At 35.6% G+C, this 15,687-nt stretch overlaps 1 protein-coding gene across 1 annotated transcript in view; it reads right to left on the bottom strand.

Annotated features, from left to right (window-relative positions):
• Positions 1-15,687, bottom strand: part of CPLANE1 (ciliogenesis and planar polarity effector complex subunit 1) — a 55,251-nt gene that overhangs the window by 34,759 nt on the left and 4,805 nt on the right. Inside the window, exons 7-21 of the mRNA XM_069880143.1 lie at positions 15,217-15,320; positions 14,894-15,076; positions 13,355-13,604; positions 12,136-12,288; positions 10,487-11,241; positions 8,521-8,705; positions 6,967-7,047; positions 5,988-6,152; positions 5,047-5,220; positions 3,444-3,672; positions 3,068-3,201; positions 1,839-2,056; positions 1,377-1,541; positions 632-770; positions 120-229 (exon numbers count right to left, since the gene is read on the bottom strand). Coding sequence (XP_069736244.1) covers positions 120-229; positions 632-770; positions 1,377-1,541; positions 1,839-2,056; positions 3,068-3,201; positions 3,444-3,672; positions 5,047-5,220; positions 5,988-6,152; positions 6,967-7,047; positions 8,521-8,705; positions 10,487-11,241; positions 12,136-12,288; positions 13,355-13,604; positions 14,894-15,076; positions 15,217-15,320 — 3,045 coding nt within the window. The remainder of the gene's footprint in view (positions 1-119; positions 230-631; positions 771-1,376; positions 1,542-1,838; positions 2,057-3,067; positions 3,202-3,443; positions 3,673-5,046; positions 5,221-5,987; positions 6,153-6,966; positions 7,048-8,520; positions 8,706-10,486; positions 11,242-12,135; positions 12,289-13,354; positions 13,605-14,893; positions 15,077-15,216; positions 15,321-15,687) is intronic.

Below are 15,687 nucleotides of genomic sequence, written 5' to 3'. Positions count from 1 at the left end.
ACGTAGTTCACATGGACAGCACTATTCTGTTGCATCAAATTCTGCACATTATAGCATAGTGGTAATTCCATCCTATATGCAACTAAAATGTATCTTTACTATATTAGAGATATAATTACCTTATGATTGTTAATATTTTCCCTTGCAGTTTGGTACTGCCTACAGTTGTGAGATAATCTTTCACGAACGTGAAGCATCCAACACAATGCACATAGCTCTCTGAACCAGCCTACAAAACAAACATGCAATATGGTGAGATTTTAGTTAAATAAATGAAATAAAATAGCTTGAGATTTTTAGCTCGAAGAAAGGAATTAACACTATCTTAACAGTAGTTAAAAAAATTACTCATTCTTGAGTTTTCATTAGTGGTCTGCAGCTACAGCTCGTCAGTCCCACTTAGTGTTCAAGTTCTTTCACATCTGTAACACCTACAACATGCACAACAATCTAAACCAGCAACTTTCAGAGTAATGGTTTTGGTAACTAACATAAAAGCTGGAAATGGAACATGTTTCTCCACACACTGCAGTATATTATTTCAAAATACTAAGTGTTTCACTGCACCTGTAGAGTTTCATTTCTGTCCTTTTTTCCGGTTCTAAATTATTTTATTTTGTTGCATACAGACCTAAAATCTTACAGGTAATATCATCAAACTGATGCTCTCCAGAAGATGTAGCTCTACAGAAAACAGTGCGGAAATTAGAGTAACGAAGCAAAGTCTCTGGGAATGGACTCAGCAAAGGAAGAGATCCTTTCATTCGAATCTATAGACAGTAAAAATAAAGAAATAAACAATAAAAATAGAAATAAAAATAAATTCAAGTTTGTATGTATCACTACTAAATGCACAGCCTCTCAGTTACTAGCAGAATACTGCCAAGATCAATAAAATTGCCTTAAGCTTGTTTTCCATTTTCTTCAAGTATTTTGAAAATTGATTTAAACAAATATGTTTACTATAAGCTATGGTACAAAGTGTTTTTGTTTGCACAGTACTTATGATTACCAAAAATATAAGAGCAACAAACTATAAGAAGAACTAAGATCACAATTAAGAAACCAGTTTAATCCAACACAGTCCAGGCTGCTAGCAACCAAGACAGACTAGTTTTTCCTCTTGTTTCAGCTGGTACATCTGATCTCTTCCCCGTGACAGCATTAACCATGTGACCATGCCATAAGCAAACAGAAGGAAATATCTGTCAGTCAGACTGGTTTCTGATGCAGATAACTGCATGAATGCTGGCATACGGGGGTTAAGGGAAGGCAGTCACACACCCTGCCTTCTGTAGCAAGTGCAATTGCAAGCTTGATAGTAATATTTATGTAGGATAATCAAGTTACAAAAAAAACCCAAGTTAAATTCTTACTTTTTGCATAACTTTTCTTGCCCACTTCAGCTGTGCAACGTACCACTGTGCTGCAGGGCAGGAGCAATGAGCAGCCCGGAAGAGTAAGATAATTCGCTGAAGGACTCCTGACACTTTCTGACGACTTTCTCTCTCAATTTTTAGAAGAATGTCATCACAGTCTTCCTGAAAAATGCAAATTCCAAGGCAAAAATCAAGCCCCCAAATTAGAAAGAATATATACAATAAGGAATCTGTCCTATATGTTTTCTTCAGCTCCTAAGAGTATTTCCCTTCTTCTTTAGAGCACGGATTTGTTATGGAAAAAACAGAGGCACACATACTTATAACTATGGTACTACTTAAGAAAATGAATAGACACGGAAAAAACAGGAAAAAAATGAAAGGAATTAGAATAAAGATCATGATTACTTCATAGCACATTCAAACAAGACCCAGGAATCTTCTATTGTGCATGCTTACTTCACTGAGAGAAGCTGGCTGAGGACAGTATAATGGCGGTGCTGGAAGATAAAGCCCATCTGGAACTAAACCATGCAATTTTCTACTAAGATCCTTGGCAGAATCCATTAAAAGCTGAAATGTCTCCGAGAGAATATCAGCACCTGCCATAACAGCTGCTTTCAGTAGTTCCTGTATTGAACTATAAAGAACGTTTGCATCTTCTTCTTCAATGGGATCTATAAAATATTAAGCACAGAAATTGATAAATTAATTGACTCAATTAACATATGGCCTTCATTCTAAAATTATGATGCCACGTTCTTAGAATTTGTGTTTGTCAATTACAATTATACCTTACATCTATTTGCTTTAAGAGACGATATCTCACATTTGAAAATAGTATTGAATTATTAGGTTTGGTTTTTACATTAGTGTGGAAGCTCTTGCCTTTCTAGATAGAGAACTGAAGTTTTCAGCCATGCATTTCCTTGGCATACAATTCTTGGCATACAATATTGTGTCTCACCAAGCAGGCATAAACTAGGCATATCGTTAATAATGATTATAGCAACCCTTTTACCAGTAAGCATGATGATCAAGGAAAAAGAAATGTATTTGATCTCTTTCATATATAATTACATGTTTTCCTTTTCTTTTAGAAGTAGCAGGAACTTTAACACATCATTAATTGGGTCCTGAAAAAGGCAGAATATTATAATACTCTACTTCCACTTCTACTCCTGAAGTATGTCCTGAAGTACGTCCTGCCAAATCTTTCCACTACCTATCATACTTACAGATTGTTATATAGAGCACGTATATGTGTGTGTGTGTGTTTGAAATAAAATCCATGGAAACAAGTACAACAGAAGAATCTACATAGTGTTTGGGATGTGGCTTAGATAAACATTAATTAACATCCCCCTGATGACAGGAAATTGAAATGTGGTTTCCAAACACAGAAAAAGAAAGTAAGGAATTCACAGTGCCAGTAAATTTTCTGTAAAATGTAAACAAGGACAGGTTGATCTAGCTAGAGTGAGGGACATGAGCAGTAAAGTATTAAGTTAGGTTATGTGACGAAAACCTTGTACGCACATACAAAGGAGCACATTTGAATACATTATAACAGTAATGCATACATTGGAGGAAATGAGGCAATTGTTTCTTTTGAAGACAGTGCACAGAACAGACTATGCAGTGAAATAACATGAAAAACAAACACAGCTATTTATAATTTTATGTACCTGTAAACTGCTTGTATTTAATACATCCTGATGTTTCAGCAGTAACTGGCTGTCCTAACAAAGACTGTAACTTTTCCTGAAAAGTCTGCATTGGTGATAAGCTTAATGGCAGGCAACATTCTCTGGTTTTCAGCCTGAAAGTAGTACAAGAAACTGTTCATTGATAACAAAGTAAAACCCATAGATAATCTAACAAAACTGTGCTTGAGAACATTTTTAAAACAAAGTAACTAATCTTAATACATTAGGTTCTTCACCTTCTAGGAGTCTGGGAATACCAATTTTTTGAGGCAAAGGATATGCCTTGTTATAATAAACTTCATGCAAATTATGTTCATAACAAAATAAAGTACACTAATTCCAAGTTCAAGTTTACCTTGATAATTCATCAGAGTCCTGACAATACAGCTGATAGGCCACACCAATTGAAACAGACAGTTTCCAGTCTCCGAGCCTGTGTGTTAACCACACCGCCTCTGGAATGAGCCCACCAATAAAGAATAAATCAAGAGCATATTCAGCAGTCCACACAGATGAAAGGTTCTGGTTCCTGACAGCTCTGGTAACCAAACAGCGTTGCAGTGGAATAACGCGAGCAGATAAGTCTGTGACACACACAAAAAAAAGGCAAAACATTTTAAAGTTTAAATAAATCTACATGCTAACAGATGAATAATCTAGAATTCATACGTTCACATTGCTTTTAGATCATTTCAGTGTGTAACTGCTCTTTCTTTTACAGGAGGCACATTATGTTTTTTTTCTGCAGCAGAGAGATGCAGCTCATGATATCATTTAATAGCAAGGTCAGAGTAGGTTATTTTTCTGCTTAAGAATGTGGGATGTGAGGAGCAGCTGAGGGAACTGGGACTGTTTATCCAGGAGATGAGGAGGTTGAGGGGAGACCTAATCGCTTTCTACAACTACGTAAGAGGAGCTTGTAGTTAGGTCACTGCTGGTTTCTTCTCCCAAGTAACTAGTGACAGGATGAGAGGAAATGGCCTCAAGTTGCACCTGGCGTGGTTTACATTGGGTATTAGGAAAAAATTCATTACTGAAAGAGTGGCCAAACATTGGAACAGGCTGTTCAGGGAAGTGGAGTCTCCATCCCTGGAGGTGTTCAGAAAGTACGCAGATGTGGCACTTTGGGACATGGTTCAGTAGGCACAGTGGTGTTGAGCTGACGGTTGGACTCAGTGATCTTAGAGATCTTCTCCAACTTCAATGATTCTATGATTCTATGATTCTACATGCAAGCACATGTAAAACTTGCAGCTTTCTCTTACTTTAAAGACTGAATCACATTGATGAAACATCAACAAGCATGCTACATATCCTTAGGATATTCCAGAGGGTATAATCGAGATGAATGGAAATTTTGAGAGTTTTCATAGCGTACCCACGTTGATTTTACTTACTTTGCTGCTTACTGCAGAAGCCAGCAAGTTACAATGCATTTTTGAGAAAGAACAGTAGAGATATGCCAGGTTTACATTGTATATTATGAAATATTACTTCACTGAAAGGGTTTTCAAGCACAGGAATAGGCTGTCCAGGGAAGTGCTTGAGGCCTCATTCCTACCGGAATTTAACAAATGTATAAATACCATGTTTTGGATCATGGTTTAGAGGCTGCCTAATGCTAGGTTAACAGTAGGAGTCTATGATTTTAAAGGTCCTTTCCAACATTAATTTTCTATGATTCTATTCTGTGGATGACATCATTCAATTGCACATATCAAACTGCTAACTTTGAATACCAAAAACGTTATCAATAATCCAGAGATTCAAAATCATACACATAGACACACAAACCCCTCAAAAAAAAAATCTGCAAAAAATAAGTTATTTTACCTTTACAGTCAATGGTGCTGAAACCATAAATCACCAAGTTAAAGCATAACAGACAGCATTGATATATATAAGTAAAAATTATAAAAGCTAAGCACAGCCAATCAAACTGCTCTTAGAGAAAATACCTTGACTGATGTGAAGTGGATGCAGGATGTCAACATTATGTGGGGGAAAGATATAGAGCAGCTGATTTGTGAAATAGGCAGCCATGAATCGTGCCATGGATCGAATCACAGCCATAGCAGTTTCGGTATGAACATCTGTTACCATCCATAGTTCATGCTGAAAGTACTTGGTATCTGAAAAAACAGATATCAAATCAAGGCATTTTGAGGAAAAATACTTTAAATTTGAATGCCAAAATTGTTTAATCACAGCTTATAAAACATTTTTTTTTAAAGAGCAAACTACGGTATTACTTAATTTCTTGACATACCCTCAGGACTCAAAGAGCTAAATCTTTTATACCGATACAGTAATTCCACATTATAGTAATATTATAAGACTTTTATACTAGGTTCTTAATGACTACAGATGTACCTATAGTATCTAAATTTAGATCAGCGGTGAGTCAAAAAAACCAAACTGTTTAAATTTGGAAATTGATATTTCATACTTTTACTTAATAGAAAAAAACCCCGAAGACTAGCAAGCATTTGCAAAAAAATCCCACTGTCAATTTAGGACTGGTGGACAATCTAAAATCCAAGATTTCATCATGTTCTAACGTGATGTAGAAGTTTAATATAAAATCATATAACTTCCTTCTTGTTTTTCTTATCCAAAGACTTTCCTTGAGCAGACTTGAACATATTGAACACTTAACAGGCCACGACTCCACTATTAATTATACACGGAAAGTTGTCTGAACACTAAGTCCAGTGACTGCAGCTGAAAGAACATCTGAGAATTAGAAAAAGATCTTTAAAGTCACAGAAAACAGACTTCAGTCCAGTATAACAGGAAAGCATGCTGTCAAGCACGTGTGATGGCACAGAAATAAGAAAGCAAGTTATTCAAACAGTACCAACATACTTTATTAAACTTCTATGCAACATAAACATACCAGAGAATTTTTCCATGTGACTCACTGAGAGCTGTGATCGCCTTAGAATCTCTCCTACCAGATGATCACAGAGTCCCTGAGCCTCACATAAGTTGTACTGATACAGGTGGCAAAATAATATTGCAAGATAGTATCTAGTCTGAAGAAAACACATCCCTTTTCCTCCTGCATTAAAGGAGAAAAAAAAAGCAGTCAGAAAAGAAACAATAAACACACACAGCAGGTTTGAAAGTGCTAGTTCTTCCTTCTCAAGAAACACATTTACATAAACATATACTCTGAGAAGGAGCAGAACTCAGGAGCAGCTATTGTAATAGGTATGATCCTCCTACAACCTTGAAGTTATTAGTTACTTAACACTCATCCACAACAGTTTTCAAGACAACACAGTGTATAATTGCTAAGACACATGTCAGGAGAGCTCATAGGAGCCTAGTCTTCAAAGAAGGGATGCCTAAATCATGTTGAAACTGTTTAGACAACTATTACACTTCCAATAACCTGAATTCTTTCTGCACAAGATACTCCTCATCATAATAGCCAGCAAAAAAAATTTCTTATGATGCCTTGGAAGACACTCGAGTATCTTCTTCAAATCAGCTCCTAAATAAACTCCTGCCACAGACTATTTTGGTTTGTTTGTCCCTAAACACTAAGTATTTCGATTTTACAGCTACTACAGGAATTGATTTTTTTCACCAATTTTTAATTTTCTCTTTCTTGCTCAGAAATATACCTAGAGCTTTTCTGTACTAAGTAGTTCATAATCACAAGAAAATTCTGATATTAAAATAGAAATGCATGAAATTTTTCAAAGATTAATCAGTCTTAGGTCACGACTGGTCTTCGTTCAAACCTCACTTGAATTTCAGATATACATTCTTTATGTGTCTTGCTCCATTTTTTGTGAAAGGCAGAGAGTCACAAAGCGATTATACATCTTAGCCCCTTTACCCTCCAAACAGATTTTATTCCTTACCTTTTGCTTTGATTTCACAAAGAGATCTTTTCCATGTGTCCACGGATTCTCTGTATGAGCCTAAAAGGAACTTCTCCTCACCTATAGTTCACATATATAACAATTGAAAAGCCTTACATAGCTAGTTTTACATGTGCAAACACGCATGAATTTACTACAGTATTACAGATTTATGAAAAACAAAGTAACATTTGTGAGGCTGCAGCAAATTTCTATTCTCTGAGCTAAATTCGAGTTTTGAGAAGACTTTGAAATACCCCTCACCACCTTTTTTTTCCTAATTCTAAATCACTGTTAAATGGAAAAAAATCAGGTTATAATCACTCCTACAAGTTCTTCAGTAATTAAGTTAATTTTTCAGATTACATAAGGTTATAAATGTTAACAAGAGTTACAACTTCAGTATTCAAAACCCATAATAGTACACTAATGGAGAAAAGCACTTTCTCTTACCTATTATCATAAGTACCACAATGTGAAAGGTTTTTTTTTTTCATTGTAAAATGTAATCATAGTATTATGTAGCAAATTGAACATATACTGTCTTTTTCAGTGCAGAAGCACTTTCAAACAATAGGTCTATAGACTGCTACACACGTCATCTCTCTAAATGTCACCTCTCCATCTCTATTACCATTGCAATTTTTAATCAAGTGGTCAATTCCTAAATACTCTGACAGAAAGGTAATCGTTAAGGAGAAGAACTCCTGGGCAAAGAAGGAAATAAAAATAGTTTTGAAATAGAAGAGAAGTTTGTGCCATATCTATTTGTCAAACTGAAGGTAAATAAAGAACACAAGGAATGGGTGGGAAGCTGCATATATTATTAGAATAAACGGAGACATAAAGACATTAATGTACTATACCAAGTGATGTAGGAAAAGAAACTGCAAGTATCATTTAAGGGAGAGAACAAGAACATAGAGAGGAAACAGAGTTGTGGTAGGAAACACAAATGGGAAGCTGGATTTATTAGTGTGGAAGCAGGAAGGAAGACAGGAGGATAGGACAGTAATGTGTAGGAAAATTAAGCTATAACCACACACTGTTTGCAAAATGAATAAGCTAGGTTAAGTCCATTGCATTAGGTCAGGTTACACTAAATTATATACTTAGTTCAGGCTGACTACATTCACGTACACAATATGCTCATGCTCAGAGTGATCACAAGAAATGAACAGGATTTCTACATAGAAATCCAGCAAGAGGCACATTGTGATGCCTATCTACTTCAGAGGAAATAACTCATAACAAATGACATCAGAATTCAGATCCCGTGTTCAGATTCTCTGGGACATGTTTCAAAGCAAACAGAAGTCAATATAGTCATTTTATTTAGCTCAACAATCTCTTAAAGTTATCAAAAAATCTACAGGTGTACTGGGACATGAAGTATTTAAGAGAAAGTTCTGATTAGAATTTTAAGAAAAGTCCCAAAATTAACTTTTTAAAAATCTGGTGGTCAGTTACTGTCATTAAGTTGGACCTAACTTTCCTAGTATTCAGTTAACAATGCAACCACCTAACATTTGTAGCTCTGTCCAAAGTACTAACCAGATACAGAATTAATCTTCAAATGATGTTCTAAGGCCACTCCTGAAGACTGGAGGGTTGCTTGTATATGACTTAAAAGCTTTGAGACAACAGACTCCTCTTCTGCATTCTTCTTCATTTTTCGGTTCAGCTGCATCTGATACCAAACCACTTTCTTATACAATAATCGCCACAATACAATCAGCCTGTAGTTCAAGGAGTATAATATTATGAAATTCATCAAGAGTTAACAAAGTTATTTACATTGATTTCTTATTGTCTTATAGTTTGCATTATATATCTGAAAACAAAATTATATTTCACGTTAAAAACTACTTTCTTGACTTCAGTGAGAGGAAAAATAGAAATATCTTTTTGCCTTGTTTTTTGACCAATAAATACTGATTATTCTGAATTCGCATAAACACAACAATCTATTTTCAGCACCCAAACACACTCAAAATTAATCACTTGCTATATAAAAAATGGGGGAATGAAATATCCTAGATAAACCTCGAAACAGGAATCAAGTGTCTTTATAAACTAGATCATTGATTAAAAATACAATGAAAACAAAACACAAAAAAGCAAAGACAGGAAAATGAAAGACTGTAGAGCATGTGCTGGGGCTGGCAAGTCCCTGCTGCCCAGTATAGTATTAATACATATATACACCAGCTCAGACACATAATAAGCTTGCCAATACAAGCAAATAAACATTGCTAGGAACCTGAAAAAGCTTGCACAGAACAGTGACCCATCCACATCTTTTCTAGCACTACTGCTTCCCTTATTAATACATACAGAGCCAGTCATATGCACAGCGCCTAGAACCTGGAGCACAATTAATCAAAAACATGGATTACCTTCTCAGAGACAACTGAAATTTGCCTTCAAATGTGTAATGAATATAGTATTGTATTTTAAACTTTTTGAAGAAATACATTTTACTGCAGTAACATTAAATTTGTGAGTTACAATGATTCTTAGGTTCTAAATCTCTACAAAGAACAGCTTGCTCACATGATTAACATGCTAGGATTCATTTGAGTTCTGCAGTAGAGAAATACTACAGTGACAGTGAGATACTTTCCCAACAGCTGTATACCACACTTCAGTGTAAGCTTCTTTAAAGTTTATGTGTGTATCTTCAAAGAAGAAATAGCTCCGATAGTTCATCACAGAATCACAGAATGTTTTGGGTTGGAAAGAACCTTAAAAGACCATTCAGTTCCAATCCCCCAGCCATGAGCAGGGACATCTTCCACTAGACCAGGCTGCTCACAGCTGCATCCAGCCTGGCCTTGAACAACTCTAGAAATGAGGCATTCATTACTTCTCTGGGCAACCTGTGCCAGTGCCTCACCACCCTCAGAGTTAAAATTTCTTCCCAATATCTAACCTAAATCTCTCCTCTTTCAGCTTAAAGCCATTCTCCTTTGTCCTACCCCTATGCTTCGATAAAGAGCCTGTCCTCAGCTTTCCTGTAGCCCCTTTCAGTGCAGGAAGGCTCCTCTAAGATCTCCCCAGAGTCTTCTCTTCTCTAGGCTGAACAACCACAGTGCCCTCAGCTGCACCTTATAAGACTTGTGCTCCAAACTCTTCACCAGCTTTGTTGCCCTCTTCTGAACATGCTCCAGACCCTCAATGCCTTTCTTGTAGTGAGGGGCTCAAAAGAACACAGAATTTGAGGTGTGGCCTCACCAGCACCAAGTACAGGGGGGTGATCTCTTCCCTAATCCTGTTGGCCACATGATTTCTCATAGAAGCCAGGATGCTGTTGAGCTTCTTGGCCACTTGGGCACACTGCTGGCTCACATTCAGCCAGCTGTCAATGAACACCCCCAGGTCCTTTGCTAGCTTGTCCTAGAAGGAGATCAGGTTAGTCAGGCAGGACTTGCCTTTCCTAAACCCATGCTGACTGGGCCTGGTTATCACCTGGTTATACTGTGTAATTTCATTTTTCCAACACAAAGATCATTCATACCTTTTTTCTGTTTTTGCATCATGGTTTACTGCTTGAGGAGGCTCTCCAAGCAGAGACTGGAGTGAGCTGAATTGCTGAGTAGTACCTTCATCAAAGAAAATAGGTACAGCGAGGGAGTCAAGTTCCACAGGACCATTTCCACACGGAGATGCAAACAAATTCTCATACTGTAGTATGCACACACTATTTAGACTGGCAGAAACCATTTTCAAAAGACAGAAGCATGCCAAAAGGTTTTCTGAGAACAAATTATCTGCTTGCTGTATAAGCATCAGTTTTAATGCCTGTACTGTCAGCTTTGCCACGTGCCCAGTCAGACCGGCTCTTGAATGCCAGCACAAGAAAGTTAAACACTGCTGAAAATATTTTAAGACATATTGCATCCAGTGAGTATTCTTCATAGACTTATTTAAAGACACATCCTTGTTTAGCAAAGAACATTTCACAAACTGAAGAATGCTAAAAAAATGGATAATGCAGTTCACCGTGTAATTCAGCAACATATCTTTCTCTTCCACACTTTTTGAAATCCCAATCTGCCATGCAGCAAGGAGGTTTTTCTGAACAGAACATAGGTCCACTGATAATTTATCTTTCTCTTCAGTATTGTCTTTTGCATGGACAGTATCAAACATGGATGCAAATTCTATGTAGCCTTGATCAGCTTTGCCAACAAATGAATGGATTCTTTGGCTATTAAAGCTGGAAGGAGTATTATAAAACTCCTTTTCATCATCTGATTCTTCTTCATAGCCCTATATCAGACAAAAAAAACACCCAAGTCTTAATACAAGTCTATTGAGAGAGCATAGCCTGCAAGGGATCACCATTTAGTCAGTCTCAGAACTAAAATCTTTATGCTTAATTAACTTGCCAAATTACTAGTAAGTTTAGCTGACAGCAGTTTCCTCTTGATCTCAAACCCTATGTAGCTATTCGAAATAGTTTTGCAGACAGAACTTGAATTACCTAACAACAACAATAAAAAAATGCACTCTAATTACACACTACAGCAGCAGTTTTTATACCAGAAAATAAAATCTTGTCCTTTATTAAGCTCAGAGTATGAGGAAGAGCTTTTGCCAGATACCCATAACATGAAGAGAACATTCAATAAAAGCTTATAAATTTTTAAAGAACAAAAGAAAAGCATCAAACAGAACTGGGAAAGGCTAAATGGTAACTTCGATCACAGAGCCATTCTTCCAAACAACATGTACAAATTTTGGAATTGATGGAAGAATCCTCTAAAACTGAGGGCACCAATTATCAACAAATACTTATTTACTAAGGATAATAATACTGTAATTTACTGTCCCAGTATATTGAGTGGTGTAACGTTACATTTCATTATAAAGTGAAGCTAGAGTATTGAACTACAATAAACAGTTCTATCTGCAGATTACTACGTATGTTTCAAAAAAACAATCCACTGCTGAAAGAAATAGGATGTTCGAAAATAAAAATGAAGTATCAGTTGAGAAAAATAACCATATTCCTTATACCTATAAATAAAATGAGAATTTAACCAATATTGAATTACTTCAATTGTACCTAGTAAGAGCAGACACAACTATATTATTTGAAAATAGAATATCTTAAAATTAAATTATTTGCATAATTACAAGCGGAAAAATGCTATTAAGTACCAGTAAATCCATGGTCTTCTCATTCATTTCTGTTGCATCCTCTTCCAGGAATTTTGGAATGGTGGAAAAGGTGGAACTCTGGTTTTGAGTGTGTTTTAAAAGCCTAGCTTTTAAAGACAACAGTGACTGTAAACTCAGAGGTCTCCCTTTAGACTAGAAGAAACAACAATGACAAAACACATATTACCTGTCACTAGCAAGACTAAACCAGACACTTTCCAAAAAGACCAAGGAAAATTGGTCCCTTTTGTAAAAAGCTACAGTTTAAAGTCCCAGACAGAAAGGGAGAACAGCACACCAGTCATACGTTGCACAGAAACAAACTATCATCTGACTGTACCTCAGGAATGTAGAATTTTCTCGGTACTAGACAACTCTACTTTGCTTTGTGCTGAAACAACCTGCTTTCTTGATCCCTGAAATGATCCTAAGAATTTGCCAGTATGTAGTGCTTTCTTACATTCTTACTAGTAACATATGTTTTCAAATGCTCAAATCCTCTCCCACTCTTCTAGCTTATGCAAGAACACCATTGTAACTCATTTCTCCAAATATCCAAAATACAAACAGAATTGGAAGAGAAATTGTATTCCATCAGCAAACGCAAAAACTCTGAACTTAATATATACTACATCTTATGTGGTTTTCAGCAGTCGTAGGACCTCTTCTTTCAAAGGTTTCCCTTCTCCTAGACTTATCTCAATTCAGAGCGACAAAAAAAAATAAACAGAAATGCTTCGAGCAAGCTTTAATTGCCATCCTCAACTGAGGACCCAATGCCCATAGTACCCCTGGGACTGTTGCAGACTGCTCTAAAACAGAAGCAGCCTAAGAGAGAGAGAGATTTTGCAGAATCCTTTTGCACTGTTCTGAAAAGATGAGTTGGTCAGAGCAACATAATACTTGTTAATACTCTGAATCAACTGTACAATAGATACAGAAATCTGCATTTTTTTTACAGTTCCAGAAAGAATATATAGTGACAGCTAAGACTGCCTTTTACAATACTTTACTGAAATGTCCCCCAGACATCAAAGGAATAAAATTTTAAAGAAAGCTCTGTATGCACTGTTTTCCAGATCAACACTCTTCTCAAAGCAACTTTATAATTCATAGGAATTTATACAAATATCATAGTAAACTCAGTTTAAAAAATAGGCTTTTTTTAACAGACATTAAGGTTTTTATATAAAGCCTATAAAATAATTCACAAACCTACCTTGGAGTTCAGCAAACTCCAACAGACACTTTCAAGCCGTTGAGTTGAATCAAGCAAAAGGGATCTCATAAATCCTGATGGTGAAAGATTGTTAGGCAATCTAAGCACTGTTATCATGTATCCATCAGAAACAATGAGGTAGGGTAATCTTGAATGTGAAGCAACAGAGAATCTCTGTCTCATAAGGTCACTTTCAGAAGCCGAAGAACCAAGGGAATGACTAGAGTCTCGACAAGAAGAGTGCTGCTGTCTAAAATAAAGATACACAGAGAAAAAAAAGAAGCAGCTATCATATGTAATAGTCATGAACAGAATAGAAAAGACATAACTTACGAGCATTTAATACCCCTCTCTAGACTCTGACCCAATAGGTTGAATCAGAATTCTAAGTGTCTTAATTCTTGCAGAATAACTCTGGATAACACTATGCTTGTAAAATGCATTATTTTGCTGTAGTTGCAACTTCCTGAGTTTTAAGAAAAATAATAGCAGCTTACAATATTCTCTTATTATTTCATTAATAAATATGCTTTTTTCACAAATTGACTTTAAACTTCTACTTCACACTTTCTTATCTAGCTCTCACTTCAAGACACACGTCTTCTCTCACGAAAGAGGTCTTACAAAGTTTTTTCTTACAGAGAAATCACTCCAAACTGTGTTACAGAAAGCTGCATTGTGCATGGATTCTACTATCACCTCCATAATACTTTGAAATAATAAGTAAAATTACTGTTCAGGGGGAGGTTTACTTCTTAATAGTCCACAAGTTAGTAATGACTTGAAAATAATTCAAAAAATAACTAAAATTAAGGCATTCTAATATATTTTAGTATCTGATTTTTTGACCAATGTAAGAAGGTATTAAGATGCTTTGAATGTTTTCATGAGATGTTACATTACACACTATTCAGCTTTAGCCACTCAGAATTCATAGGATGTTAAAAAAATATTAAAGTTTAGATTCTGTTTTTTTTCTTCTAGTAATTCAGACTGTGTTACTTTTTGGAAGTTTCAATTTATGCTAAAAAGTGTTATCAGAGACCCTACTGTGCCCCCACGCACTAAACAACATAATTTGAGAACTTCTACCTGGAGTACTCCTCAAAAACACTTCAAAAGCTAACTATTAATAGTTACTGTCCGCGAAAATATGTTATTTACAAGACCTGAAATGGAAATGTGATATTATGTTCTAAAAGTAAGATTAGTGAGCAGAGAAATATCACTGGTTTAAAATAAGCCTGCAATTGTAGTACTTCTGTAAATTTTATTTCTTCTTACACCATAAAACCACGTTATTTTTAATTACTACTCAATTCAAAAATTTAAAAAAACAAATCACTTAATATATACCTACACTGTCACAATGCCAATTTTCATCATTACAATTAAAAGAAACAGAAGAGAGCTATGAAAGAGAAACAGGTATGAACAGATATGACACATGAAAAGCAGAAGAGGGAATTTGAAAGATCAGAAGCTAAGATATGATCATAAGACAAAAACATTTAAAAAAACATTTTCAAACCCTCTTACCTGCACGTTATTAGTGGATGAAATGGAATAAATTCTGCTGGTCCAAATTCTACAGAGCAGCCAGTAGTGATCAAGGTCAGCAGTTCACCCATACATGTCAACAAAATCAAACATCCACGTTTTAACATGCAAGCCAAGAAAAGACTATCAGGAGTCCAACTCATATCACCAACCCAGTAAGACCTAAATTGGACAGGAAAAAATATTTCTCTCTGTTAATTTCTGTTTCAGAAGGTTAGGATAAATCAAAAAATAACAGACACAAGAAAAATAAACCACAACACAAACCCAAACAATCCACGACAGAAATATCAATTACTGACCTGATAAACTTGGATGGGACTACACTGTGCTTGCTACTACAACCTTTAAGGCTACCCAAAACAGTTGCAAAATTCAATGTGTTTAAAAACAAAATCTGAGTTGCCTAGAAAGAAAAAAGTAAATGTAGACAAAACATAAATCCTTGTTCCAAAATGTCATTATTGTAAAAAATAATTTCTATTAGCAAGTTACATACTACATTTGATCTACTGGAAACACTATAATACATGAAAGTGACATTGCACTTCAATATTTATTACTATTTAGAGTATTTATTAATTTCAACAAGTATTTCTATATTTGAAAAATAATTTAATTTAAGATTATTATGTACTAAGTATATAATTTCGTACTCTTTTTAACCTAACTTCTTCTAAAACCCTCAAAATAATGCAAGATCACTCTTCTCCAGTCTTGCTGGTGAGTAACAACTGGAACTCTGAAGGACTGCATCATCCCATCCTGCTACA

This window comes from Phaenicophaeus curvirostris, chromosome Z (genome assembly GCF_032191515.1).
Source record: "Phaenicophaeus curvirostris isolate KB17595 chromosome Z, BPBGC_Pcur_1.0, whole genome shotgun sequence".
Taxonomy (NCBI): Eukaryota; Metazoa; Chordata; class Aves; order Cuculiformes; family Cuculidae; genus Phaenicophaeus; species Phaenicophaeus curvirostris.
Note: the sequence above shows the minus strand (reverse complement) of the source record. Positions and strands in the feature narration are given on the sequence as shown.